Source organism: Amblyraja radiata, chromosome 18, assembly GCF_010909765.2.
Source record: "Amblyraja radiata isolate CabotCenter1 chromosome 18, sAmbRad1.1.pri, whole genome shotgun sequence".
Taxonomy (NCBI): Eukaryota; Metazoa; Chordata; class Chondrichthyes; order Rajiformes; family Rajidae; genus Amblyraja; species Amblyraja radiata.
In genome coordinates this window covers 20553525-20580671 of record NC_045973.1, presented here as the reverse complement: position 1 = coordinate 20580671, position 27147 = coordinate 20553525, and the positions used below count along the sequence as shown (strand labels likewise).

The 27147-nt window shown below is 43.7% G+C and overlaps 1 protein-coding gene across 2 annotated transcripts in view; it reads right to left on the bottom strand.

Moving 5' to 3' along the window:
- Positions 1–26075, bottom strand: part of irak2 (interleukin 1 receptor associated kinase 2) — a 39715-nt gene extending 13640 nt beyond the window's left edge. For both annotated transcript variants that reach the window (XM_033036783.1, XM_033036784.1), the window contains exons 1-6: positions 25672–26075; positions 12269–12448; positions 7382–7519; positions 6518–6612; positions 2940–3134; positions 1343–1407 (exon numbers count right to left, since the gene is read on the bottom strand). In XM_033036783.1, the coding sequence (XP_032892674.1) occupies positions 1343–1407; positions 2940–3134; positions 6518–6612; positions 7382–7519; positions 12269–12448; positions 25672–25807 (809 nt within the window). In that variant the 5' untranslated portion in view covers positions 25808–26075. The remainder of the gene's footprint in view (positions 1–1342; positions 1408–2939; positions 3135–6517; positions 6613–7381; positions 7520–12268; positions 12449–25671) is intronic.
- Between the last annotated feature and the right edge of the window lie 1072 nt (positions 26076–27147).

Here is a 27147-nt window from a genome sequence, read left to right as displayed (position 1 = left end):
TGTGGAAGGCAAATCATGTTTGACAACATTATAGGAATACTTTGAAAAAGTAACACATGCTGTGGACAAAAGGGAACCAATGCACGAACCAAACTTAGATTTCTAAAATACATTTGATAAGGTGATGTGTCATGGGTGTGGCAGATAACATGGCATGCAGGGAAGATTGGCTGACTGATAGGAAACTATTTACTTTCTGGTTGGCAAGAAGTAATAAGCTTCATAGATCATGCTGGGGCCTCAACCTTTTACAATTTATATAAATTAGTGATGGGACCAATAGTAGATAAAGATACATAAGAAAGCAAGTGGTGAAGAGGGCATAAGGAGGCAACAAATGGACAGTTAGGTACACAAGTGGAAATTGAATAAAGAGTGAGAAATGCAAAATTGTTCATTGTTTGAATTTAAAAACAGCTTTCATTTAAATGACATAATTTAATACAAATGTCTTTAAATTTATAAATATAACATTATTTAATTTAATATTAATTTAAATTAGATATGAATTCTAGACTCTTTATATATCTCTCTAGATATAAAGAGCCTAGAATTAAACTTCATCTTTTGATCACTTCTACAGGTTTACACTTTTAGAGGTCCTCCCCATTTTATATTTGCGGTTGCTGTTTTCCAAAAATGTAAGTCAAGTTTATTGCTTCTTAACTAGAACAAGCTACATTAAGGAAAAATCAAGGATAGCCCAATTTAATTTTTTTCAGTGACTTCCCAGTAGGTAACATTAACTACCTGTTTAGCTTACTAAATATGACTTATGACACAAGGAACTGCAGGTGTTGGTTTACTAAAAAAAAAACACACAACATGCTGGAGTAACTCTGCGGTTCAGGCAGCATTTGTGGAGGGAATGAACAAGTGATGTTTTGGGTCGGGACCCTTCTTCAGACTCTGGAACATAACCTGGGGATAAAGTACTTTTTTCTTACTGCTAATATTTTGGTAAACTTGTTCTGAATGATGTATTATATATTGGTGCTTGGATCATGTATAAGCACAATGGTGCTAATGTTGCCAGGCAATGGATGTGTGAAAGGTTCAACTTTTGATTTATCAGTACTTCAGCTGCAGTTAAACAGCAACTGTTACTTCTATTAGAGTCAGGTAAACAACTCAACCGTTATTTCTGATTTTCTGCGAGTATCTCCTGTTCCCAATGCACAACAAATCTTCCCAGGCAATGCAATTAAAAACCAGGAGACAGTGGATGTGGATTATGGGCATATATAATGGTGCACTATTGCACTGTGTTGGTCACATTTATTCTTCAGAAAAATGTCACAAGACAGACAAACATTTTGGCACACAAAAACATTATACTTACTGGAAGAGAGTCTCCACCTCTGTGCAAAAAAATTCCTCTGTGATTTTCAAGTTGGCACCTTCTAACTGTTCAAGGGAAAACTCAACATGGTAATATGCACAAAAAAACAAAGTTTACAAATACAAAGACAAATACCATCACTCAGTGATGACAGCCACACAATTAGACAAATGCATAGTGGAATGTCTCAAAGCATTCTGGAGTGGACAAAAAAATAGACCAGCTTTAAAAATGAAGGCTAAGAATGTAGAGTAAAGTTTGGTCAAAGGTGGGTACAGAGATGTAAGCTATAATGGAGAGACTTTGGGTTTGGTACCTCAACTCAGTCAGAATACTGGGCTATTTTAGCCGGGAAGAGCCAGAGAATGGAATTTGCAGGAAGGGATGAAACAAAAAGCTTTGAATGCCCTAGAGTCTGCATAGAGAAACTCATTAAGGATTAAATGTCACTGAAATAATCTAATAGTACATAGAAAATGAAAGCTTAAGTGAAGATTCTTCCTTTCCTACTTAATAGTGAACTTTTCAGACCAAGACTTAGTTGCACAATGACTATGTACGTGGTCGCCTTACATCTGAGTATTTAGTATCCTAAATAGATTGACCTTCACCAGGCTTCCTTCATCATTAACCCTTTCACCACTGACTGAAAAGAGATTGTGGGGAAGTGAGCTCTGTAATATTAATCTTGACAATGTGAAAGACCAAGCACTTATTTGATTTTACATGGCCGTACTATTTAGTGACACCCCCATGTAACAAACAGGCACAAATAAAGCTGGAAATATTATTCATGCAAAAGGTTATTAACTGGTCTTTGAATTTCAGCTCTGTTGTTCAGACAACTTTCCAAGGGTTTCCATTAGAAACTGGGCAGGCTGTTAGTTAAAATTACGTCAGTGGCTTATTCAACTAATCCATGCTGCTTTTCCTGGGAATGAGCAGATGAAGCAGATATCTGCCAAACGGCAGCACGGTTCATTATTAAATACAATTACTGGATTCCAAAGATCAAAAGGCCGACTAAATTGATTTTAAGCCAAGAGTGTAGCTTTCGGAGTCACTAAGAAGCTATGGGCTTCCCAGTATTCAGGACACTGTCCCCCTACTATGCTGGCTTTCTAATTCCTCCAGCATAGTGTTTATTTAAATTCAGGGATCGGTGCCTTTAGGGTCCCGATAACTTCCTCCTATAACCTGAAACTCTTCCTGTCTATTGTGTCCAATTACTTCCTACTGGGATTTTGTGAGAAACTAAAGAAGCCTTTGCAAGTGAAGATCAGTAGTCAAAATCTGTCAGAATGGGATAGTTTGCTGTCGACTTTTATAACTGCTGAGATAATAACCCCCGTCCCTGATTATTGAGGGGTGCATTATAAAACAATATTTTTATCCCTGGTAGTAGGCCTCAACTTTTACATTCTCAAATGTACTTTGTAAAACTGCACAAACTGCAAAAGCATTAGACTAAAAAGCAATTACTTTATCCTCATAATATCTAATTAAAATTCTACATTGTTAAGATTCAGATGGTAAAAAGCAAGCTTCACAATGGTGAACAGAATCATCACCTTTTGCACATGATGAAGAGACCTACCTTATTTAGCAGTTTTACGGCATATTCAGTATTGAACTGGTTGGCTTTGTAGACATTGCCAAACGTACCTTGGCCAACCTTATACCTCTCATTGAAATTATCTGTGGCATTTTTCAAATCCAGCAAGGACCACATGCCACCGCATAACCCAGGAGGTTGACGAGTTTCCTGGCAGGGCCTGTTGCCAATGTCATTCTGAACAAAGCAAACAAAAAAACATTCAAACTGTCTGGTATAGAAATTAATGTAGAGATAGCAATGCACAACCATAATGCGATATTATGAAATGTATGTATTAATATAAACTAAGTGCTGTTCGCATGTAACAATGTTCCTCCTATTTTATGATATAAGAATATCCTATCATTCTCTGTGAATGAGAAAATGTCAGAAAGGGGGACGTGGAGGGAAGTTTTTCAGAAAGCAAGAAGTAGTAAAATAAAGTTTGCAATTGCAGGCAATTTGATAATTGACCATTCACAGTGACCACCCAGTCCTAGGAAATGCATACAACAATATTCTGAAGTTTGAGAGTCACACTCCACCCCTTTATCCACCTGCATGGTACCGAAAAATTTGCATTGGGCCTAATTATTGTTGGAGATAGAGGCCCTGTGAATCTTAATTGCGGTTGCTGGATCTTTGGGAATTGGAACTTCCTTTATTGGTTTCAAAACTTTTGTATAGCTGAATGTATAGCACATTGGTTCCTTGGAAGGAACTGGCTTCTCGGACTGGAGGCCTATGACTAGTGGTATGCCTCAGGGTTCAGTGCTGGGCCCGTTACTGTTTGTCATCTACATCAATGGTTTGGATCAGAACATACAGGGCAAGATTAGCAAGTTTAGCGGGCATTTTTCCTTGGTCCTGAAAACTCCAGTGAGCCAATCAAAATGCCCAGTCAGCAAAGGAGATTGCCTATGGCTGCCCTCGACTGCCTGTAACTACATAGCGACCCCACTCCACTGCACTACGAGTTCAAAATAACCATGCCGACCAAATTTTACTCGCGTAAAATTTTTCAGCATGTTGAAATTTTTTCAGAGACCTAGCTGAGGTCACGAGTATTCGGGAACTGCCCTCGAGCATGAAGGAGAGTTCCAGTGACCTCGTAGGACCTCCTAGGACCACGTGTCGACCATCCTGCGAGTTTGAAGGTCGAAGCCACTCTTCTAAACTCATAGATTAGGCCGCCCAAGTGGGACAGCCCCTTGAGAGTCTAAGACAATTAAATTACCCGTTCTTTACGGGAAACCCGCCGACAAAAAACTATTCTCATTGGTGAGTGTGGAGGAGATCTGGAAGCCTTGGGCGAATTGAATTGTTTGTGGCTTTATTTATTTATTTATTTAAAATGTGAGCGTGAAAAATTTGTGATCAGCGTGAGAGCGTGAGAATTTCATGAAAGGCGTGAGAGTTGGCAGCCCTGGGTTGTGAACGATTGCAGTAGGATCTGGATCGATTGCCCAGGTGAGCAGAGGAATGGTTGATGGAATTTAATACAAAGAAGTGTGTGGTATTGCATTTTGGGGCATTGAACAAGGGCAGGACATACACAGTAAATGGTAGGCCTCTGGGTAGTGTTGTAGAGGGATCTAGGAGTACAGGCGCATGGTTCCTTGAAGGTCGAGTCGCAGGTAGATAAGGTGGTCAAAAAGGCTTTAAGCACTTGGCCTTCATCAGTCAGAGTATTGAGTATAGAAGTTGGGAGGTCATTTTGCAGTTGTATAAGACGTTGGTGAGACTGCATTTAGAATATTGTGTTCAGTTCTGGGCACCATGTCTATATTACTAAAACTCTGTTCTTGACCGGTTTTGGCTTTCTGTGCTGCGGTTTCCGAGAGTACGCCGCCACCTACGGCCGTCATTTTTGGCCACCTCGCTCAGAGCCCCCCTCCGCCACATGTGTGCCGAGGATTTTTCCTGTCGTTGAAAATTGACAGAGATATTAATGTTTTTACAACATTCCCCATTCTCTCTGCTGCCCCCGCTGGAGGGAGAGGGAGGGAATATAAAACCAGGAAGTGGTGTGCCTCAATCAGTCTCTGCAAGTGGTGTGCCTCAATCAGTCTCTGCAAGTGGTGTGCCTCAATCAGAGCTTTGAATGACACTGACAAATGTCTACAGCACTGTGAGTACCCTTAATTTGGTTTGAAAATGAAAATATGGTTAGAGGTAAAAAAAGCACTCTTTTTGCGTGAGTGCGGGAGGGGGGGGGGGGGGGGGTAGTTAGTGTGATGCTGCATGCTGCCTCCCCCCCCCCCCACAACCGCACGTTGTCTGCACTTGGTCTAGTTATAGGATAGATATTGTCAAGCTTGAAAGGGTTCAGAAAAGATTTACGAGGATGTTGCTAGGACTAGAGGGTGTGAGCTATAGGGAGAGGTTGAATAGGCTGGGTCTCTATTCCATGGAGCGCAAGAGGATGAGGGGGTGATCTTATAGAGGTGTACAAAATCATGAGTCTTTTGCCCAGAGTAGGGGAATCGAGGACCAAAGGACATAGGTTCAAGGTGAAGTGGAAAAGATTTAGTAGGAATCTGAGGAGTAACATTTTCACACAAAGGGTAGTGGGTGTATGGAACAAGCTGCTAGAGGAGGTTGTTGAGGCTGGGATTATCCCATGGTTTAAGAAACAGTTAGACAGGTACATGGATAGGACAGGTTTGGATGGATATGGACCAAGCGCAGGCAAGTGGGAGTAGCGTAGCTGGGACATTGTAGGCCGATGTAGGCAAGTTGGGCCAAAGGGCCTGTTTCCACAATGTTTCCACTATGTCATTTTAATCTAAAAATGCAGCTACTTCTGCAATCGTCTCCTTATCAGAGTCTACAGCAGGATATGCACATTTAGTGCAGGCAGCATTCCACGACATTTAAAATAAAACCTTTGGTTGTTCTGACAGCTTCCCTATCAAATACTGTTGACTGTTTTGGTTTATTTTAGTATGATTGCGCTGCTTTTCACAATCACAATCACAATCATACTTTATTGGCCAAGTATGTTTTGCAACATACAAACTGACTTGATTCCTGACATTTATCCAGGAATATATCCAAATGCACAAACCCATTCCGATTTATTTTGTGTTGATGATTCAGATTGCCTGCACAGAAGTGAACAATGTTTTACAGTTTTCTGAAGAGGTGCCGATGGCAGCACAGTAGCACAGCGGTAGAGTTACTGCCTTACAGCGCCAGAGACCGGTTTTGATCCTGACTAAGGGTCCTGTCTGTATAGAATTTGTATGTTCTACCTGTGACTGTGTGGGTTTTCTCCAAGTGCTCCGGTTTCTTCCCCCAAAGACCTACAGGTTTGTAGGTTTATTGGCTTAGGTAAAATTGTAAATTGCCTCTAGTGCTTAGACTGCTGGTCATGTGGACTCAGTAGGTTGAAGGCACTGTTCCCATGCTGTATCTCTAAAGTATAAAGTGACTGAGAGGATGGATGAGAGTGGGGCAGTAGACCTTGCAAAGACTTTAGCAAAGCAGTTGATGTTTAATAATCACTAATTATTGACAAATCTCACACCTCTTATTGAAATGACAAATGCACAGTTACGAATGTCTAGCCTTACCATCCCTGATGATATATTGATTTTGGCGCAACTTGAGTTGGTGTTCAAATAATCTGGAGAAGTTGCTGGTCCAGGTAATGGATTAAGCTTGTGTACTGAAGATTAAAACATAAATAAATGTCAGGAGAAACAACAAAAGCCTGTTTGGAGCTGTTGTGTCTGTAAGAGGTAAATTCAACAAATAATAAAATATTTCAAATCGATAGACAGACAGAAAAATAGAGAGGCCGAGATAGGGAGGGACAGAGAGACAGAGAGATATTGAGATAGATAGATAGATACGGGGAGAGAGATATGGAAAGAGATACAGAGAAAGAGAGATATGGAGAGAGACTCAAGGTTTCAATGAAGGGGACTGATTGCAGTCCCTGTTAAATATTGTTTCTTTATGCTAATTACAACTTGCTTGGAATGTTTCTGGTAACCAATATACTGTACTTTTAGTGGTCCGTTGATTGGCAATTCCTCAAATTTTCAAGGCACATATCTTGATAAAATTGGACAAACTTTTCAATGTTACCTGTTACAGTGTACAGTGTGACAGTGTAACAAGATTATCAAATGTACATGGCATTAAGATGGACCTGTACACAGCACAGTAACAGGCGCTTCAGCCCACAATGTTAGTGCTGAACAAGATGCCAAGTTAATTCTCTGCATATCAGTGTGCCTATCTAAATACCTCTTATACCTCACCATCACATCTGCCTCCACCACCAGTGTGTCCCAGGCTCCCAGCACTTTCTGCATAAAAAATACTTCAAACCTTCTCCTTCTGACCTTAAGGCCCATTCCTCTCATCTTTTTTTCCTGCACCTGATCCATCTCATTGATAGCTGCCAGGGTTTAGTTTAGTGTAATTACCACAGATTTCTGAGGCCATGTTGGCCATACAATCCAGCAAAGCACCAGACAAAGCCGAGGGCTGAAATAACTCGGGCGTTTCTGGCACAGGTAGGTGGGAGGAAACGGGCTGAACAGTGAACAAATCTTCAGACTTCCCTGAAAGATAAGGGTATTACTGTTAATGCCATAACACACTTAAAAGTAAGTAGTTAATGCTAACTAAATCTTCCACTGAGGCGCCAATGAACACAAACTATACTAGCACCATGTTGATTTCCAAAACATCAAAATGTTGCTTTCCACCATATTGCCTTCCATCACAGTGCACTGTGGTGGATGTTTATGTTAAATTTTATGTAGTTGTGTGTCTTATGCTTTTTTGGTATGACTGTATGGCAAATCAAATTATTTGTATGTTTTTACATACTTGGCGAATAAATTAATTACAATTACAATGTTGGCCTCATTGAAGATATTGCATTAGATCAGGATTGAAAGCCATCCCAGTAATCAATATCAATCTGAGCCCTGTTTGTGGGTGCAGGGTGAGACAATATCATTACTGTGCCCCTAGTGCTCCAGGTATCTTGCACTGGATTGCAAAGGAGTCAAGAATATGCATTTGTCATATGCACCAGGACTGGAACAATGAAATTCTACCTTGCTGCAACTTTACAAGCACAATAACAAAACTCAACAAATAAATATAGAATAATACAATACATTATCAGTAATATTAGTGCAAGCTAAAGCTAAAGGCAGCCGAGCAGTAGAGCTACTGCCTTACAACGCCTTGTAATTTAATTGGCTTGGTATAACATTTTTTTTATTTTTTTTTAAAAATTGTCCCTAGTGTGTGTAGGTTAGTGATAATGTGGTCGGTGTGGACTATGTGGGCCGAAGGACCCTTTACCGCGCTGTTTCTCCGAACTAAACTGAACTATATAGTGCAACCTTATACTAGAAGGGAGAAGTTTCCAACCCGCAGGGTAATTGGTGCAGTTAGTCCGTGGGCCCGTCCTGCACTGGCCTATTCACGCAACCTCTGCTATACACTGGATATAGTTGCCTTACCAGACCTGTCCATTGCTATATCTATGATTGAGCCGGGCATTTAAGTTGTGAAATACACCTGAAAACAATAGAAATACCTAGATTTTGGGTCAGAGGCGAAGGGCTGAAAGAAAGTTGCCCAAAAGCTATAATGATTCATAGCACAGGCTTCCTGACATTACTTAGTGTCAAACTTCATTTCCTCAGGATTTCCTCAGGCACCTGAAAACCACAACATTCTTGAGGTGGGCGATTGGAGATTTCTCATGTGCAGCAATCCAGGATGGAAATAGTACACATTTTATCCAATACTTTAAATATTTTACTGAAAATGAAATACACTGGCATGTAAACATTAAAGTAGGACCTGAAATATTATAGATATGCTTTTTTGAGAGAATATTTAAAGTATTTTTCAACCCAGTGGACTCAGTGGCACAGAGTTGAAGCTTTACAGTGCCAGAGACCCAGGTTCGATCCTGTCTACAGGTGCTGTCTGTATGGAGTTTATACATTCTCCCGTGACCTGCATGGGTTTCCTCTGAGAACTCCTGTTTCCTCCAAAACCTTACAGGTTTGTAGGTTAATTGGCTTTGTAAAATTGTAATTTGTCCCTAGTGTGTGTAGGCTAGTGTTAATGTGCAGGGATCGTTGGTCGGTGTGGACTCGATGGACCGAAGGGCCTGTTTCCGCGCTGTATCTCTAAATTAAACTCATTGTACCTTAGAAATAACACAATGAGGAAATAACACAACATATGCACGACTCTAAAACTCACATATACAATGAAAGAAAACAAAATTCAGACTATTTCACAAAAGACCTAGTTTCTAATTGGCTGGAATTTAGTTGCACCACTGATTTCCCTTGATTACAATGGAAAAAACTGAAAAACTTTGAAGCTCAGTCAAATAACTATATAGGTTACACCGAAACAGATAAGGTGTACAGTAATTGCTCGGAACCAATTTTAAAAGGTCACCATTTAGAGCCTGCTTACAGCTGTGCACTAATTGCTTGGAACCTGCTTCAAAACCACAAGACCGCATTCAAGGCAATATAAATGATAATGAATATTATGCTTGAAGTAACTGGAATAATATGACTTGATGAAAATATTGACCTGAATGTTATGCATCATGAGTAAAGTTTGAAATAAAATGTCACCAGTCCTTTTAGAAATATGCCCTTAGAAGTGACAACGCCCAAAGCACATGCAGGAAAGGAATCATGCAAAACAACTTTTTGCTAAGTTTCCAAATTGAGGATTGTACTTTTGCAGAACTGAATCAAACCTGCTTCATTGTGTACAGTTCTCCTAATATCTTGTTGCTACAATGAATTAAAAGCTGAACAATCAACAGGACCATGAGACTAGGCAAAAACCTTGTTGCTACTTTATATCTTGCACTTCCTGCTTTGTGGTTAACACTGCACTGAACTTCAAGTTCAACATCAAACCTGAACAGCATTGGAAGCCAGCCACTGTCGGACCTTCAATCAAACAGAAACATGATTGAGTTATAGACAATAGACAATAGGTGCAGGAGTAGCCCATTCAATGTGATCATGGCTGATCATCTCCAATCAGTACCCCGTTCCTGCCTTCTCCCCATATCCCCTGACTCCGCTATTTTTTTTAAGAGCCCTATCTAGCTCTCTCTTGAAAGCATCCAGAGAACCCGCCTCCACCGCCCTCCGAGGCAGAGAATTCCACAGACTCACCACTCTCTGTGAGAAAAAGTGTTTCCTCGTCTCCGTTCTAAATGACTTGCTCCTTGTTCTTAAACTGTGGCCCCTAGTTCTGGGCTCCCCCAACATCAGGAACATGTTTCCTGCCTCTAGTGTGTCCAAACCCTTATCAATCTTATATGTTTCAATGAGATCCCCTCTCATCCTAAACTCCAGAGTGTACAAGCCCAGCAGCTCCATTCTCTCAGCATATGACAGTCCCGCCTTCCCGGGAATTAACCTTGTAAACCTACGCTGCACTCCCTCAATAGCAAGAATGTCCTTCCTCAAATTAGGGGACCAAAACTGTACACAATACTCCAGGTGTGGTCTCACTAGGGCTCTGTACAACTGCAGAAGGACCTCTTTGCTCCTATATTCGATTCCTCTTGTTATAAAGGCCAACATGCCATTCGCTTTCTTCTGTACCTGCATGCTTACTTTCATAGACTGATGTACAAGGACCCCCAGATCCCGTTGTACTTCCCCTTTTCCCAACTTGATGCCATTTAGATAGTAATCTGCCTTCCTGTTTTTGCTACTAAAGTGGATAACCTCAGTTTTGTTGTAATTTTTACATATATATCCATTGGCATATTTAGGATATGGTCAATACAGATCTCCAAAAAACCTCTAATATTTTAGCTTAACATTGAACATGTTCGGATCTTGTACCTTTCTCTAATCTGTCTATTGGCACTGCAAGGTCTTTCCTACCAAGGCCTTTGGTTACACACTCTGGCAATCCAGCCCTAAAGACCCTGAAAAATCCATTCTAATTAACGAAGAGAAAATGTAACATTTAGTTTATTTCGTAGCATGGAAACAGGCCCTTTGGCCCACCAAGTCCATGCCAAACAGTGATCACCCATACTCTAGTCCTACCCTACACACGAGGGACAATTTACAAAAGCCAATAATCCTACAAACCTGTACGTCTTGGCAATGTGGGAGGAAACCACAGCACTTGGAGAAAACCCACGCAGTCACAGGGAGAATGTACAAACTCCATACAGACTGCACCTTTAGTCAGGATCAAACCTAGGTCCCTGGAGCTATGCCACTGTAGCCCCCAAGTTGCAGCCCGTTCTTCTTATCTGTGAAGACCTAAAATAAGGAAATCAGGGAGGGGCGACCATAGATGGTCAATAGAGGAAATATGGTTTCTACCGTTGAGTGCAAATGATCTTTGGAAAGATGTTATTCATAATTTAAAATTAATTAATTAATTGAACAAAGATGGAAAATAATGTTGAATGGTGCCAGAACAACAACATTGCTCCTAACATTATGTGGAGGAAGGGATTGCAGATGCTGATTTAAACTGAAGATGGACACAAAAAGCCAGAGTAATTCAGCAGACAGGCAGCATCTCTGGAGAGAAGCAATAGGTGATGTTTCAGATCTAGAAGAGTCTTTTTACATTCTTGATGCCTCCTTGCATGTGCATGAATAAACTGGTGACAAGGGAACGTGTTTCAGCTGATCACTGCAGGTGTGAAATTCAGCTTCAACAGCACAATGACACAGATACGTGTGCTGCTGCCTCACAGCTCCAGAAACCAGTGGTCAATCCTAATCTCCACGGCCGTCTGTGTAGAGGATGCACATTTTTCCTGTGACCAACGTGGGTTACCTATGGGTGCTCTGGTTTCCTCCCATACCCCAAAGATTTGTGGATTGGCAAGTTAATTTGCCTCTATAAATTGTCCCTTAGTGCGTTGGTGACTGATAGAGTCCGGAGAGTTGACGAGAACAGAATGGGATTAGCGTACAACAAATGTAAATGGGCACTGATGGTTGCCAGGCTCAATGAGCTGAAGGATCCATTTCTGCACTGTACCATTCCATCTCGCCCATAACAAATGTTATAATTTTTCTTCAGGTATCAATCAACTTGTAGCCACATTGAGTGAGTATGCCAAACAGTTTTACATTGTGGAATCATTTTCCCACAGGGAATTCCAATTTTATAATTTACACAGCTGGTCTAGGAAAATCTATTGTCAACTGGGGCAAGATTCAATCAGAAGACAGCACTTTGCAATCGTTGTGTTCAGAACTAATCTCTGGAAAGCAAAATTCACACAAGTATTTTTATCAATAATGGAGCACACTTACCTGGCATAATGACAGAGGTGGCTCTGTACAGCTGCAGCTCATTCAGGATGTCCAGAAGCTGTTGGACGGTGGCTTGTTTCATTCCCCACACCCACATCAGCTCTCGTGTCTTGCTGTTTGACTTTCGTTCAAATAATTCAATGTTCCTTAGTTCGGTCTGATCGGTTATGATACGAGAGCCTGAAAGGAGTTTCAAAGATTAGCTTAGTTCCTTCATCATATAGTTTATTCTGTTCTACTTCCCTTCTATCAAGAACAAAAACTACAGGTTAAAGGGCTGAAAGCAAACGGTGGCCTCCTCGGTCCAACACAATATGGACAACCTTTCCAGCCAATGCGATTAAATATGGTGGGTTTCCCTCCTACACAACAACTATGCACACATCACTATCACACACAAAAATAGGAAATAGTCACGGTAAATGTTCCATACTTTGCTACGAGTAGAATTCACCAGGAATTGATGGTACTGAGAGAATAAAATGGGATTAATATAGGTTCAGAGTAAGTGGCTGCATGATTGTTGGCGTGTACCTGGCAGGCCAATGGGCCCATTTCCAAACTCTACAACTCAGCAGGTCAGACAGGATCCAATGCCCATCAACTTTAAACATTAACTCTGCTTCTCTCATTACGGATGCTGCCTGACCAGCTAAGCATTTGTAGCATTTCATGGATCTCTTTCAGGTTTCCATCCATGTGCTTGAAATTAATGCATTAACTACACAAATGCACCAACTCAGCAATATATCCTGGGGACAGTGAGCTGCTGGAGGTGGTCTACCTGGGGAGAGTGGGTGCTCAGGAGAGAAGTAACGTGGGGAGAGTGGGCTCATGGGAGAGGTGTACCCAGGGTGAATGGGTGCCAGGGAGAGGAGAACCCTGGGTAGAATGGGCATCTGGAAGGGGGAAGCATCTGTGGAGAGAAAACAAATTTAAATGTTTCAAATCAACAACCTTCCATTAGTGCTGGTCTAATAAACGTTCATTGACATTAACCTCAACTCAGTTTCTCTTTCTGATACCACCTGGCCTGCAGTGAATTTCCAGCATGCCCCGTTCTATCTGCAATAGACATCATTAAAGATATGCCCAATATGTCTGCATGCATATAATGTGTTTTGTAAATATGCACCTCCAAAAAAAAAAAAAAAAGCAGATTAAATTCTTCCTAAACGATGTAACTCAGTGAATGCATGTGAGCAGTGGGAAGCAGTGTTAAAATTAGCGGTTAAGACAAAAAGTTCATGGTGGGGTCACTTGCAGATTTTAAGATTGGGTATATCCACTTTATAACAGCTAAACAATCTACATAGAAACAGGGAGAAAATGTGTGTTTAAAAAAAACCTAGGCGACAGTGTTTGTGCACAGAAAAATATTTGAAAATTTCCACTATGAATGAAATTCGGCAATCTTTCCCTTACAATCTGTATGGTTTCCAGTGAAGCTCTGTGACAGATTAAGGAGTACATGTAGTCTACAAGTTAATTATGTAAAGGGGGACAGCAGACAAGAAAAACTAGAGTGGCTTATAGTTCAAGAGATTTTGATTGTCACAGCTATTTCCTGTGTGACCTTAAAAACTGAATTAAAATAGAAAGATTAAACGAGAACTTACCATTTGAAGTTTGATCTTTATTTTATGAGAAGTTGAAGTGAGGGACCATGTGAAGAATCCACCAGCCCGCATGCGCCTCAATCTTCAAAACAACTGTATGAAACCACAGACCACTTCCACAAACTTAAATTATAGAAGGTTTAATAGCGCTTGTCTTACCGAATGATCTTTATGAGATTCAGGGTTGGGAGTGAACTCACTTGAACTTCTCATAAAATAAAGATCAAACTTCAAACGGTAATGAAGCCTTCGAAGCTCTGTGGTTTCATGCAATAAACCAATCTGTGTGTGAAACACTTAAACCGATAAACCATAAATGGTAGAAAAGACATGGGCTGTTAACAACATGATGCTAACTTCCATATATGTACATCGCCCTTAATCGGACCACAGTCCCAATTGCCTTTGGGTTAGACAATAGCTCATGCAACACTGTTCAGAACTCTATCTGCAACCATCCAGACATGTTCAACAAAATTTTATAACTTTTGAAAGTCCGCTTATCTGAGCCTCCTGCTGTTGCAAGATGATCAAAGGGGAAATTCCATTCTATTGGCTGCTAACGAGCCAGTCCCCCCTGGTAGAGTGAGACTTGAAATTATTTGAATTCACTCCCGCTTTTAGCTGCTTACACTCTATCCATCTTGAAATAGTCTGCACCAATGATCTCTTGTGAAATTATTAAATAACTATGAAGACACTATCCTTCGTTTCAGAGGTACTAGTAAGCTCAGTGTACCTTTTTACATAATCAACACCACCAATCTCTGATCTGGTGGGTATGCTGACAACTGCAACTTACCCAACCGTGCCCGTTTGCTTTATGAGTTCATTCATAAAAGCTATCCTTATGTCAGATATGACCCAGAGATCCAGCCAGAGATTGAATAAAGACTGTGTTCTTTGTGCTGAAATCAGTTGCCAAAAGCATAATTAACTTAAAAGATACTGCTGCAACATTAGGAATACACAATATCTGCATAGTAATTTATACTGATACACATTCCACACTACTTTGAGTCTCGGCTTTAGAGTGTTCATATAAAAGACACCTTCCATAACCTTAGTCAACAGTGGGTGAATAATCAATCATTTATTGTCCCACTTACAGTACTAGATACAATGACAAAGCAACACGAGCAGTGTTAATTGTGTAATAACATAATCGCTTCTCTAAGCCCAAACTGAAAGAACCACAAACCTCTGCTACTTCTGTTTAAAAGTAGCTCACATGTGTCTCTTCACAAACTTCCCATACAACCATGCAGAGCTAGCTGCACAAGAAATCGGCTGAACTGGCCACCACTCGAGCCTTCGAGTAAGTCGGAGCTTCTTTCAGCCGCCTTTTTTACAATGGAAGCCCTGGATGAGTAGGCCAAATTGGCATATTAAAATTCATGTTGCCTCATCTTTAATTATCGTAAGAGGCATCTTCTGATAAAACCCCCGAGTCTTATCTGCTACAAAAGCATGTCGTCTATAAACTCCATGACACAATGCCCTTTAGGTCCAAGTAGGGCAGCATAACTTTAGAATCTTTATAAATAGCCTAGGCCTGAAGACAAACCCTCTAGGTAGAGCCTCTGGCCACGTATCACCACTGAGATATCCCAAATGGTGAGATTGACATCCAAAGTCAGGCAGTTCATCGGGACTGGCATATTTCCCAGCCGTATCCAGCATATACCCCTCCTTAGCTGATGAGAAGTTAAATCACTGATGCTCTTAGCCAGATCTCCTCCAGTGGATCTCCTATCCCCGAAGGGATGGCAAATTATGTGACAAGAGACGGAACTCCTTCATATGATTAAACTGCAGCATATCCCCCATAAGTTCAGGGGATTCGAATTCCTTGTCGATATCCCCATAGTCGGAGTTACTTATGTCATAATCTCCAGTACTCCCCTCTACTGAGCAGGAGCTAAAATAACTCAACCCTGAACCAGGTGTTGCTTCCCCTTTTCTGAGCGGGAGATATTGTAATGCAAACCTGAGCCAGGTATTGCTTCCCCTCTTCTGAGCGGGAGATATATAACACAACCCTGAGCCAGGTGTTGCTTCCACAGGCTTCTGACTGGAGCTTCCTGTAAGTGCCTCCTGAGCCAGGAGCACAATTCTATTATATACTCACTGGACAGGTCGCGCCTGCTAATGACTCCGAGTCCGGGCTTGCTCCCTTCTGGAGCCTCAACGGAGTCTAGAGGGGAGGAAAATATAACGCAACCCTGAGCCAGGTGTTGCTTCCTACAGGCATCTGGCTGGCTCCCTTTTTGTGCTTCAACAGAGGTGTCTGTACGGCCGCACTCGTCAGCTCTCCAGTCGCCTGCTCCCTTGGAGCCCCAAAACAGAGGTGAGCCTCAATGGCAGTAGCTGCACCGGCCGAGCCATCAGCCTATTGATTCCAGCCGCCTGCTCCCTCTCGGAGCCTCCAGGGCGAAAGTTATACAGGCTTCTCAGCTTCTCAGTGCCCGCTGCACCTATTTTCGGAGCAACGGTCCTTTCCTGAAACAAAATCCCTTACCTGCCAGCGTCTCTGAGCCCTGGTCGCCCTATTTGTTGGAGCTTCAGCCAAGTTCCATTGCAGACCAAGTCTGACCACATCTTCAGCCCCACGCTTGCCAAACAGCTCCCTTCGGAGCTCAAAAGCGCCATTGCTGTGCAAGACACGCCTGCCAGCATTTCTGAGCTCAATGGGACAGACTGCTCCTTCGGCCAACATCCTCTTTGGAGCCTTGCTGGAGCTTTACTGTGCAGGGAACACTGCCACTTACTCCCAGCCTGGTTAGACAGGCCGCTCCTTCGGCCCCTTCTGCTCCTTTAGAGCCTTAGCGGAGCTCATTGAACAGGCCGCGCCAGCCATTACTCCAAGCCTGATTCGACAGGCTGCTTCTGTGGCCCTTCTGTTCATTCGGAGCCTTAGCGAAGCTCACGTGCCTGCCAACACTCCGAGCTTAATTTGACAGGCTGCCCCTGCGGCCTTCTGCCTTTTTTGGAGCCTTGCTGGAGCTGACTGTGCAGATCGCGCTGCCAGTTTCTCCCAGCCTGGATCGACCGGCTGCTCCTTTGGCCAGTTGCTCCTGCGGAGCCTCAGCGGGGCTCACTGGACAGGTTATGTCTGCCAGTACTGCAAGCCTGGTTCAACAGGTTGCTTATGCGGGACCAGCTAGTGACTCACGACAGCTCCTTTCTGGAGCTTCAACGGAGGTAGCTGTACGGGTCGCGCCCTTCAGCTTCTCCGTGTACCGCTGACTGCTCCCTTCTAGAGCCTCCATGGAGGCGACTGAACGGTTTGTGCCCGCCAACTTCTCCACAGCCTTACTGGCAGTAGCTGCACGGGTCACGCCCATTAGCGTTTCTAATTCCGGCCGCCTGCTCTCGTTCGGATCGTCAAGGCGGTAGCTGTATGGGCCGCGCCCGACAGTTTTACCAAGACCGGCCGCCTGCTCCCATCCGGAGCCTCACCGGCGACTTTACCAAGTCCGGCCGCCTGCTCCTGTTCGGAGCTCCAACGGAGGTAGCTGCACAGGTTGCACCCGTCAGCTTCTCCGGGCCCACTGCACCTATTTTCGGAGCAGCGGCCCGTTCATGAAACAAAATTGTCCTACCTGCCGGAGCAGTTTCGAACTGGTCCGAATCCCACGCCATGCGTCGACGTATGGACGCGCATGTGGGCTGGCGGGTTCTTCACGTAGTTCTCACGAGACTTCGATATAAAATTATCACCACTCACTATCTCTGACTAGTGTCCCACACGAGTTACAGACCCTTATAATAATATAATAATAATAATAATAATAATCTTTATTGTCATTGTACGAGACAACGAAATTTTGTTGGAGCAAGCCTCCAGCTGCACAGGAATATGAGTATAAAAATACGTTTAAAAAAAGAACTATTATATCCTTTAGTTTAGAGATATGGCGAGGAAACAGGTTCTTCGGTCCACTGAGTATTCACGTAAACGAACACTATCCTAGGGGCAATTTACAATATTACCCAAGTCAATTAACCTACAAACCTGTAAGCTTTTGGTGCGTGGGAGGAAACCAGAGCACCCGGAGAAAACCCACGGAAGTCACGGGGAGAATGTACAAACTCCGTACCGACATTACTTGTAGTCAGGATAGAACCCAGGTCTCTGGCACTGCAAGGCAGCAACTCTACTACTGCGCCACCATGCCAACCTTCCTATCATAGAATCCTTCATCATGGGAGAGATGCGGTCTATTCTACCTGCACCAGCCTTTCAGAAGAGTTAGCCCTCCGTCCTTTCTTTTGCAATCTTTGCCTTTTCATGTAATTTTTTTGAAAATAACTATTGAATCTGTTACCACTATCATTTCGGGCAACTAGTAGCCGATAGTTGAAATGAATGGAAATAAAAATGGGGGAGATTGCACTGCCATTTCACCACAGAACCAGTGATAAGATCATGTACAGCACTACGTGAAGGAGGGTGAGTATCTAGGATGTGGTCTAGATAAATACCACGCCAAAGCCTAAAGAAGTTAATGTAATGACTACCCTCCAAAAGTATGTTTACGATATTTCATTTCTTCAGATAATGGCTCAAAACTCTGCTCTGCCACCTCCTACAAATTTTAGCATACATCAGCAAAGGCTGATTTTGAGATGCAAACGATAACTTTGCAAAGGCAGTTTCCTGGTCCAGGATGTGTAGGAAGAAACTGCAGATGTTGGTTTACACCAAAGATAGACACAAAATGCTGGAGTAACTCAGCAGGTCAGGCAGCATCTCTGGAGAAAATGAATGCAGAAGGTGATATTTCGGGTCTCAACCCGAAGCGCCACCTATTCCTTTTCTCCAGAGATGCTGCCTGACCCGCTGAGTTACTCCAGCATTTTGTGTCTATCCTGATCAAGGATGCTTAAAATCCCAGAAGGAGTGCTACCGAAGGAGAGTGGGGTTCCCAGGGGGAACGGGCTCCCACGGGAGGTGCTCCTTGGGGAAAGTGCTCCTGGGAGAGTGGACTCCATCCACATGACACTGATCAGTGGGCAGAGAGCAGCAGTGTGGAGGGAGAATTTTTTCAGCCAGCACAAAGCCAATGATTTCAAGAGAGCGTTGCAAGGCGTAAAGGGGCTTGGAGATTGGGGATGGGTGTATGGTTGTAGACCAAGATCAGGGAACCTATTGGCCATCTTGCATAGCCAGTACTCCTACTTACTCTGACAGCAGGCAAGCTGCGGCAGAGCCATAGTCAGGTTGGAGTTCGACAATAGACAATATGTGCAGGAGTAGGCCATTCGGCCCTTCGCGCCAGCACCGTCATTCAATGTGATCATGGCTGATCATCCACAATCAGTACCCCATTCCTACCTTCTCTCCATATCCATTGACTCTGCTATCTTTAAGAGCTCTATCTAGCTCTCTCTTGAATGTATCCAGAGAACCGGCCTCCACCGCTCTCTGAGGCAGAGAATTATACACTCACAACTCTCTGTGTCTCGCTAGGGAACCAGACCTGCTGTCAGGACCCTGAATGATGGTCTCCCCCAGGGCTCTTGTCCTAGCTCCCCTACTCTTCAACAATCATGTTAGTGACATGCCAACTACCTCATCCAGGACGTTTGCATATGCAGATTACATTTCCCTTGCCTACCAGGGAGCTTCCCTTGGGGATATCAGCCGTGCTAACCCAAGTCTTGAAGGGGTTGGAGGAGTACGTCACCTTCTGGCGACTTTGCCCTAACCCATCTAAGACAACTGTCACTGTCTTTTACCTCAGCAATCGGCTCGCCAATGCAAAGCTCCGAGTGTCCTTTTGTGGTAAGTCAGTGAAGAATGAAGTCTTAGTTGTAATCTAAGTGGGGATTCATAACCTGCTATATGATGGATTCATAACCTGCTTCAACTCACAAGCAACCTGTCGCCACAGCAGGACATAGATGCAGTGAAGAGTTAAGCCAAAATAATTCTATCAGCTGAAGGGCAATGAGGGTAAATGTTCAGCTGTGGGTCATTGCCCTGATTTTTGTCCTATGACATTTCATTTCCTAAGTTATTTACTCTTGTGGCATAGAATGCCCATATTGACCAGTTTGGTCAGTATTTCTCATAGTTTGGTTTCTTGCCACATAGGAATCATTTGGCGTATTGAGTCTATGCCATAATAATCCCAAATCCCCATTATATGCCATTGACCCATTTACCCCACATGGCTACTTTGACACTCCTGCCACCCACACACGCTCGGGGTAATTTACTGTGGCAAGATAGCCTCAAAGTGACATTTCAAGGACACTGATTGTGTAACCCTATAAGGTAACCATGTGTGCCAAAGAAGAACAGTAGAATTTACTTTAGAATTTAGAGATACAGCACAGAAAAAGGTTCATTGGCCCACCAAGTCTGCGTCGACCAGCAATCACCCCGTACTCTAGCACTATCCTATACAAAAAGGATAATTTACAGAAGCTAATTTAGCATTTAAACATGTACGTGTTTTTCACATAAAGGGTTGTAGGTATATAGAACAAACCTCTGGAGGACCGAATGTTTAAGAAGGAACTGCAGATGCCCGGAGGACCAAGTTGAGGAAGGCACTATCGCTTTGTTTAAGAAACATTTAAACAGGTACATGGATAGGATATGTTTAGTGCAATATGGGCCAAACACAGGCATCTGGAACTATTCTAGATGAGAGATGTTGGTTGGTGTGGGCAAGTTGGGCCGAATGGGCTGTTTCCACGCTGTATGACTCTCTGTCTTTGGAGCGTGGATGGAAACTTGAGCACTCGGAGAAAACGCACATGGTCACAGAGAAAAGGCACAAACTCCGTACAGACAGCTCGGGATCGAACCCAGATCTCTGGCACAGTAAGGCAGCAACTACTGCTGCGCCACCCCAAGAAAGACTATTTTCACATATTGTAAAATGGTCTCTCTTTTGTGCTTCCTCCTTATTTTCCTGAGAAGGCAAGAACAGTAATGGAAGGAAAGGTATGTGAGATAAAACACGAGCCTCCCCAGAAGAAGCAGTAAAACCCCTAGAATCACTCCAGTGTTGGGCATGCAGCCCCTGGTATGACAGATTGTAGATATGGGCAGCCATACAGGTATCTACAAATGACAGCTATCAATGGCAAAACCAAGAACCCAGTGTGCAGAATAACCACAGAGCCCTTGTGCATATTTAAAATTGAACATGGTGTTCAATCAGGGGAAGAATTCTAGGTTGTGGGGATGGCGCAGGAAAGTGGATCAGTCTTGATCCAATTTGAGGACTATTTGAGGATAGGTTTGAGGACTGAATAGAATTGTACAGCACAGGAACAGGCCCTTTGGGCCACAATATTTGTGCCACAAACCATGATGCCAATTTAATTTGTACATCTGCCTGCCACAATTCCATGCCTGTTCAGAACATGGTCGTACTCGACCAGAAACGTCACCTATACATTTTTCAGAGATGGCACTGGTGATACTCCAACACTTTGCGTCCATCCATGCCTGTTCATAGATCTGTCGAAATGCCTCTTCAAAGTTGCTACTGAGGCTGGGACAATCCCAACGTTTAAGAAACAGTTAGACAGGTATATACTGATACTGATAGGACAAGTTTGGAGGGATATGGACCAAACACGGGCAGGTGGGACGAGTGTAGCTGGGACATGTTGGCCGGTGTGGGCAAGTTGGGACGAAGGGGCTGTTTCCAAGCTGTATCACTCTAGGACTCTTCCCCGGCTGTGTGCGTCAGGCATCTACCACTCTTTACATTAAACAAAATCCCTGTAAATCTCCTTTAAGCTTTCTCTCTCTTACCTTAAAGCTTTGCCATCAAGTATTTGATATTTCCATCCTGGGAAAAACTCAATTGACCCCATCTCTATGCCTCTCATAATTTTATACACTTCCATCACGTCACCTGTCAGCCTCCAATGCTTCAGGGGAAGCAATCCAAGTTTGCCCAACCTCTCTTTCTAGTGAATATTCTCTAATCTAAGCAACATCCTGATGAACTTCTTATCCGCACTATTGTAAAGCCTCCACATCCATCATCATATATTACTACTACTTATGCTCTTAATAACCACTCACAAGTTTCAACAGGATGAAATGTCATGGGAAAATTATACTATTTAAGTCACACTCTATGAGATCATCATAATTTCTGGGGGAATTCCAGCAATCATAAGACTGACTCAGCTAGCCAGCTAAACGTAAAGCAGTTTTGTTTTACTTGCTTTCTGAACTTCCTAACTAAATCACCTGGTACCCTTTAGTGCCACCCCTCCTCAAGAAGATTATTAGTTTAGTGTCACGCATACCGAGGTTCAGTGAAAAGCTTTTGTTGCGTGCTAACCAGTCAGCGGAAAGATAATACATGATTACAATCACGCCATCCAGTGTATAGATACATGATAAAGGGAATAATGTGAATAACGTTTCGATTAGGAAGAGCTGTCGGAGTAGAGATTTAAAAGAGTGGAGTGATTGCAATGCACAATTGCAGATCACCTGTGACTAGCACACAAAGAGTCACATGGGTTGGGATCTGCATCATGATTTGCCATCTTGCATTTTGGATGTAGTCAAACGGCATGGAAAACGAAACTGAGTAAATCAATTCTTCCCATATTTGCATCAACCCCCTTCCAACTCCAAGAGTTTACCAGAGGTTACGTGACTGACATTTGCTTAATGTAACAGGGTGGCACAGCAGTAGAGTTGCTGCCATACAACGCCAGAGTCCCAGGTTTGATCCAGTCTCCTGGTGCTGTCTGTACAAAGTTTGTACGGTCTTCCCGTGAACTGCATGTATTTTCTCCTGGATCTCCAGTTTTCTCCCACACTCCAAAGACGGACAGGTTTGTAGGTTAATTGGCTTGGTATCATTGTAAATTGACCCTAGTATGGGAAGGATAGTGTTAATGTGCGGGGATCGCTGGCCAGCACGTATGGGTATTAGAAGGGTCTGTTTCCGCTCTATCTCTAAACTAAAAAAACTCATATGTGGCAACATTTGCACAGAATTACAGGAAGTCAAAGAGAGCTGACATCCACAGAGCCTCAACCTCACATCGTTTGGGCGATATAGTGAGTGCAATGAGTCACTGCATCATTGCCAGAGTGCATGGATTTCCTCCGGTTGCTCTGGTTTCTCCCACATTCCAAAGATCTGTGGTTGCTAGGTTAATTGGAGATTTATAAAAGTTGTACCTAATGTGTGGGTAAGTGTGTATAATCTGGGAAAGTTGATGAAAATGTGGGGAAGAATAAAACAAAGTGATTATTGCAGGATGACTTCAGCAGCATCTGCCTTGATTTTTGGAACTAGAAAATAGAATGCAGAATAGTACAGCACAAAAATAGGCCCTTCGGCCCACAATGTCCGTGCCCAACATGATGCCAAGACCAACTGTTACCAGCCTACACACAATCCATATCCTTCCACCTGCATATCCATGTACCTGTCCAAAGGTCTCTTAAATGCCGCCAAATTATCTGCCTCAACTCAACCACCTCCCCTGGCAGCGCATTCCAAGTACGAATTGCCCTCTGTGTAAAAAAAAAAACTTATCCTGAACAACTCCTTTACACTTTGCACCACTAACTTTAAAGCTATGCTAAAGTTAAAGCTTCGATTTTTCCATTCTGGGAAAAAGATTCTGGTTCTCTATCCCATCTGTGCCCCACATCATTTTATACACTTCTCTCAGATCTCCAGGGAACACCCAACGTTCCAGAGAAAATAATTTGTCTGTCCAACTTTACCTTGTAGCTAATACCCCCTAGTCTTGGTAAACCTGGTAAACCTGCTCTGCACCATTTCCACTATTCACCAATCTTTCTATGATGCCTTCCTTAAGTACTCCCTCTTTGACCAAGGCTTTGACACAGCTCAATACCTCCATCCAAGATAGACTCAAAGTGCTGGAGTAACTCAGCGGGTAAGGCAGCATCTCTGGAGAAAAAGGATGGGTGACGTTTTGGGTCGGGACCCTTCTTCAGACTGATCCCGAGTTACTCCAGCACATTGTGCCTATCTTCAGTATAAACCAGCACCTGCAGTTTCTTTCTACACACTCAATACCTCCACCTGACGGGTCAGGTAAACCTGCAGCTCCTGAGGCAGTTTCACTGCGCTATCATTATATAAATAATGCTGGGATAAATTTGGCTTCATCAGAGGACGGATACAACAAAATTATTAAGTAGAGACATCAAGAGTCTGATTGTGCAACATTTGTTGAGAGCAGAATGTAGTTCACGTTTTGAACACAGTAAACAGCCTCGGGGATAATAATTGTATAAATGTATGAAAGGAGGTTGCAGGGAATTTTCCTGTTTTCTTCATGTGGGCATCTGAACATGAATCACCCCAAACATTTCCCTCGCCATGACGCTCACGACAGATCAAAATGACAACAAGCACCACGGTGTATTGATGACTGCATTAAACCCCCTGATAAATATTGGTGTTTGAAGTCAATGCAAGGAGAAGAAAAATACTTGCAAATTAGGACATTACAAGTTGAAAATAGCGGATGGCACTCGGCAGGTCGGCAACACAAGTGACAAGAGAAACAGAGCTCACGTTTCCAAGTCGAGGGGGGACAGACACATTACCCGTTTCTCTCCCTACAGACATAACCGGACCCGTTGAGCGTTTCAAGCCTTTTAAAAATAAATTTCAGATGAAGTTTGTTTTTGATTGTTAGTGCCTAGTTTTCCAACCATTAACACGCCTCGGCTCCCTTCAACAATGTCCGCCAAGGCATGGTGTATCTCCCGGTTACTCCCATTCCCACTGACTTTTCTGTCCTGGGCCTCCTCCTTTGCCAGAGTGAGGCCGCACGCAAATTGGAGGAACAATATCTCATATTCCACTTGGGTAGCTTACAACCCAAAGGCATGAACGTTGAATTCTCCAGTTTTAGGTAACTTCTAACTCTCCCACCATCTTCCCCTCCCCTCCCCTCCCCTGGGCCACACCTATTTCTCCCTCCAACATCCCATCCCCTCCTGCTATGTTTTGCTTCACTAACTGCAACATTGATGCTACTGTTCTCAACTCTGCCTTTTGTTCCAATCATCTGCCTGTTAAAATATTCCCCTCGCCCGTGTCCATCTATTACCTGGCACACTTTATCTTGCCTCTCCCCTTTTCCAGCTTTCTCTCCCCCAAATACCGCCCTTACAATGTCTGAAGAAGGGCCTCGACCCGCAACGTTACTTATCCAGGGATGCTGCCTGACCCGTCGAGTTACTCTAGTACTTTGTGTCCTTTTCACAGACAGGATCTGTGCCACACCGACTCAAACAGTGCGGGTTGACAGCCGTATACAATGATGCCAGCCCCCTCCAGCAGCTAGCCAGCCCCCTCCAGCAGCTAGCCAGCCCCCTCCAGCAGCTAGCCAGCCCCCTCCAGCAGCTAGCCAGCCCCCTCCAGCAGCTAGCCAGCCCCCTCCAGCAGCTAGCCAGCCCCCTCCAGCAGCTAGCCAGCCCCCTCCAGCAGCTAGCCAGCCCCCTCCAGTAGCTAGCTAGCCCCCTCCAGCAGCTAGCCAGTGCAATGGTGCCAGCCACCTCCAGCAACTAGCCAGACTTATGTAGTAACTAACAAGCCCCATTCAGTAACTAGCCAGCCCCCTCCAGCAACTAGCCAGCCTTATGCAGCAACTAGCCAGCCCCCTGCTGCAACTAGCCAGCTCCCCTCCAGTAACTAGCCAGTCCCCTCCCCCGGTCCCGCCGTAACTATCCAGCCTCATGCAGTAACTAACGAACCTGTCCCTCGGTGGCCAGGGGAATAAATTACTCACCAAACCGACGCCAGTCTCCAGGCGGCAGAGTATCCATCACCATATAAAACTCTTCCATAACTTTGGCGGGAATGTCATACACAAAATGCCGACAATTTCTATGCTGCGGGGTCCTCCGCCTTCCAGATAAATCCATATTTTGTCGGGAAACTACCAGCGACGTGGGAGACAACTCTCTTCAACAGCTCGAAGTGAAATTATCCGGACAGATTTTATCCTGTGCGTCACGGAGAGGAAACGTTGAACTGGAAGCACACGGTATCGGCGGCGAGTAATGCACTGAACCAGTGTACTGGCTTTAAACATTTCCCCACTTCCCAGTGCATCGAAACTACAAGTCTGTTCTGCAATTAACAGCGAAGGGCGAAAACACCGCAAAAGCAGGAAACCGTTTTTTTTTTAAACGTCGTGGATGCTGGAAATACTCAGCTGCAAACGAGGAGAGAGAAAAACAGTGTGCAATAGTAAAGTTGGAGGTCAGCATTAGTCAATGATCCTTAACTTTTCTGTTATGACTGATTGTCATCACTTGCTGCTAGTTTCTCTCGTTTCCCCTTCCTATGACTTTCAGTTTGAAGAAGGGTTTCGACCCGAAACGTCACCTGTTTCTTCTCTCCAGATATATTGCGTTCCCGCTGAGTTACTGCAGCATTTTGTGTCTATCACAACCCAACCTCACCTGATCTCCCTTTCTCCGTGACCCCCTCCATGACCATTTCCCCACACAGCCCCCTCTTCTACTCATTCATTCTGTGACGTCCATGACGGTTGAAGATCTCAGAAAGGTCCCACTCTCACACGTACACACTGCCCTTCCCACAGTCTGCCTGTCAGTGGAGAGATAAATTATCAGATTGTTGTTATCTGATAACAGTTATCAGGTTGGCTGTTGTCAGTTTGGTGATACTAGAGAATGCAGATGCTTTACTAAGGAGCAGAAGAAAAAAACTGCTGGAGGAACTCAGTGGGTTAAAGCAAAGATACTAGAGTCTTCTATGATCTTTGGGTTAGAGTGCGTGGAGGAAGGGGGAAAGTTGACGTTTGGGGGTCAAGGTCTGATCTAAACATCACCCATCCCTTGCTTCCACAGAAGCCACTGAGTTACTCCAAAAGTTAGTTTTAACTTGAAAGCTTGGTATCTGTGGAAAGTTTTAGTTTAGTTTAGTTTTAGTCCATTTTAGAGATACAGCATGGAAAGAGGCCCGTCGCCCAACCGAGTCCACACTGACCACTGATCCCTGCACACTAACACTATCCTTACACACGCCTTCCGGAGGTGCCGGTAGATGCCCTCTGGAGGTGCCGCTAAGCCGAGGCTGGTACCTTGTGGGCTTCTTCTTCTTCGAGTCCGTTGCAATCTCAGATGTCGTTCTGCCAGTATCTGGCGCAGGTCACAGCTGGTCGGGTCGGTTCAGCCAGGTCCTGGGGGCTGCACTGGGGGGCATCGTCACACTCCAGTAGGTGGGACATTGTCTG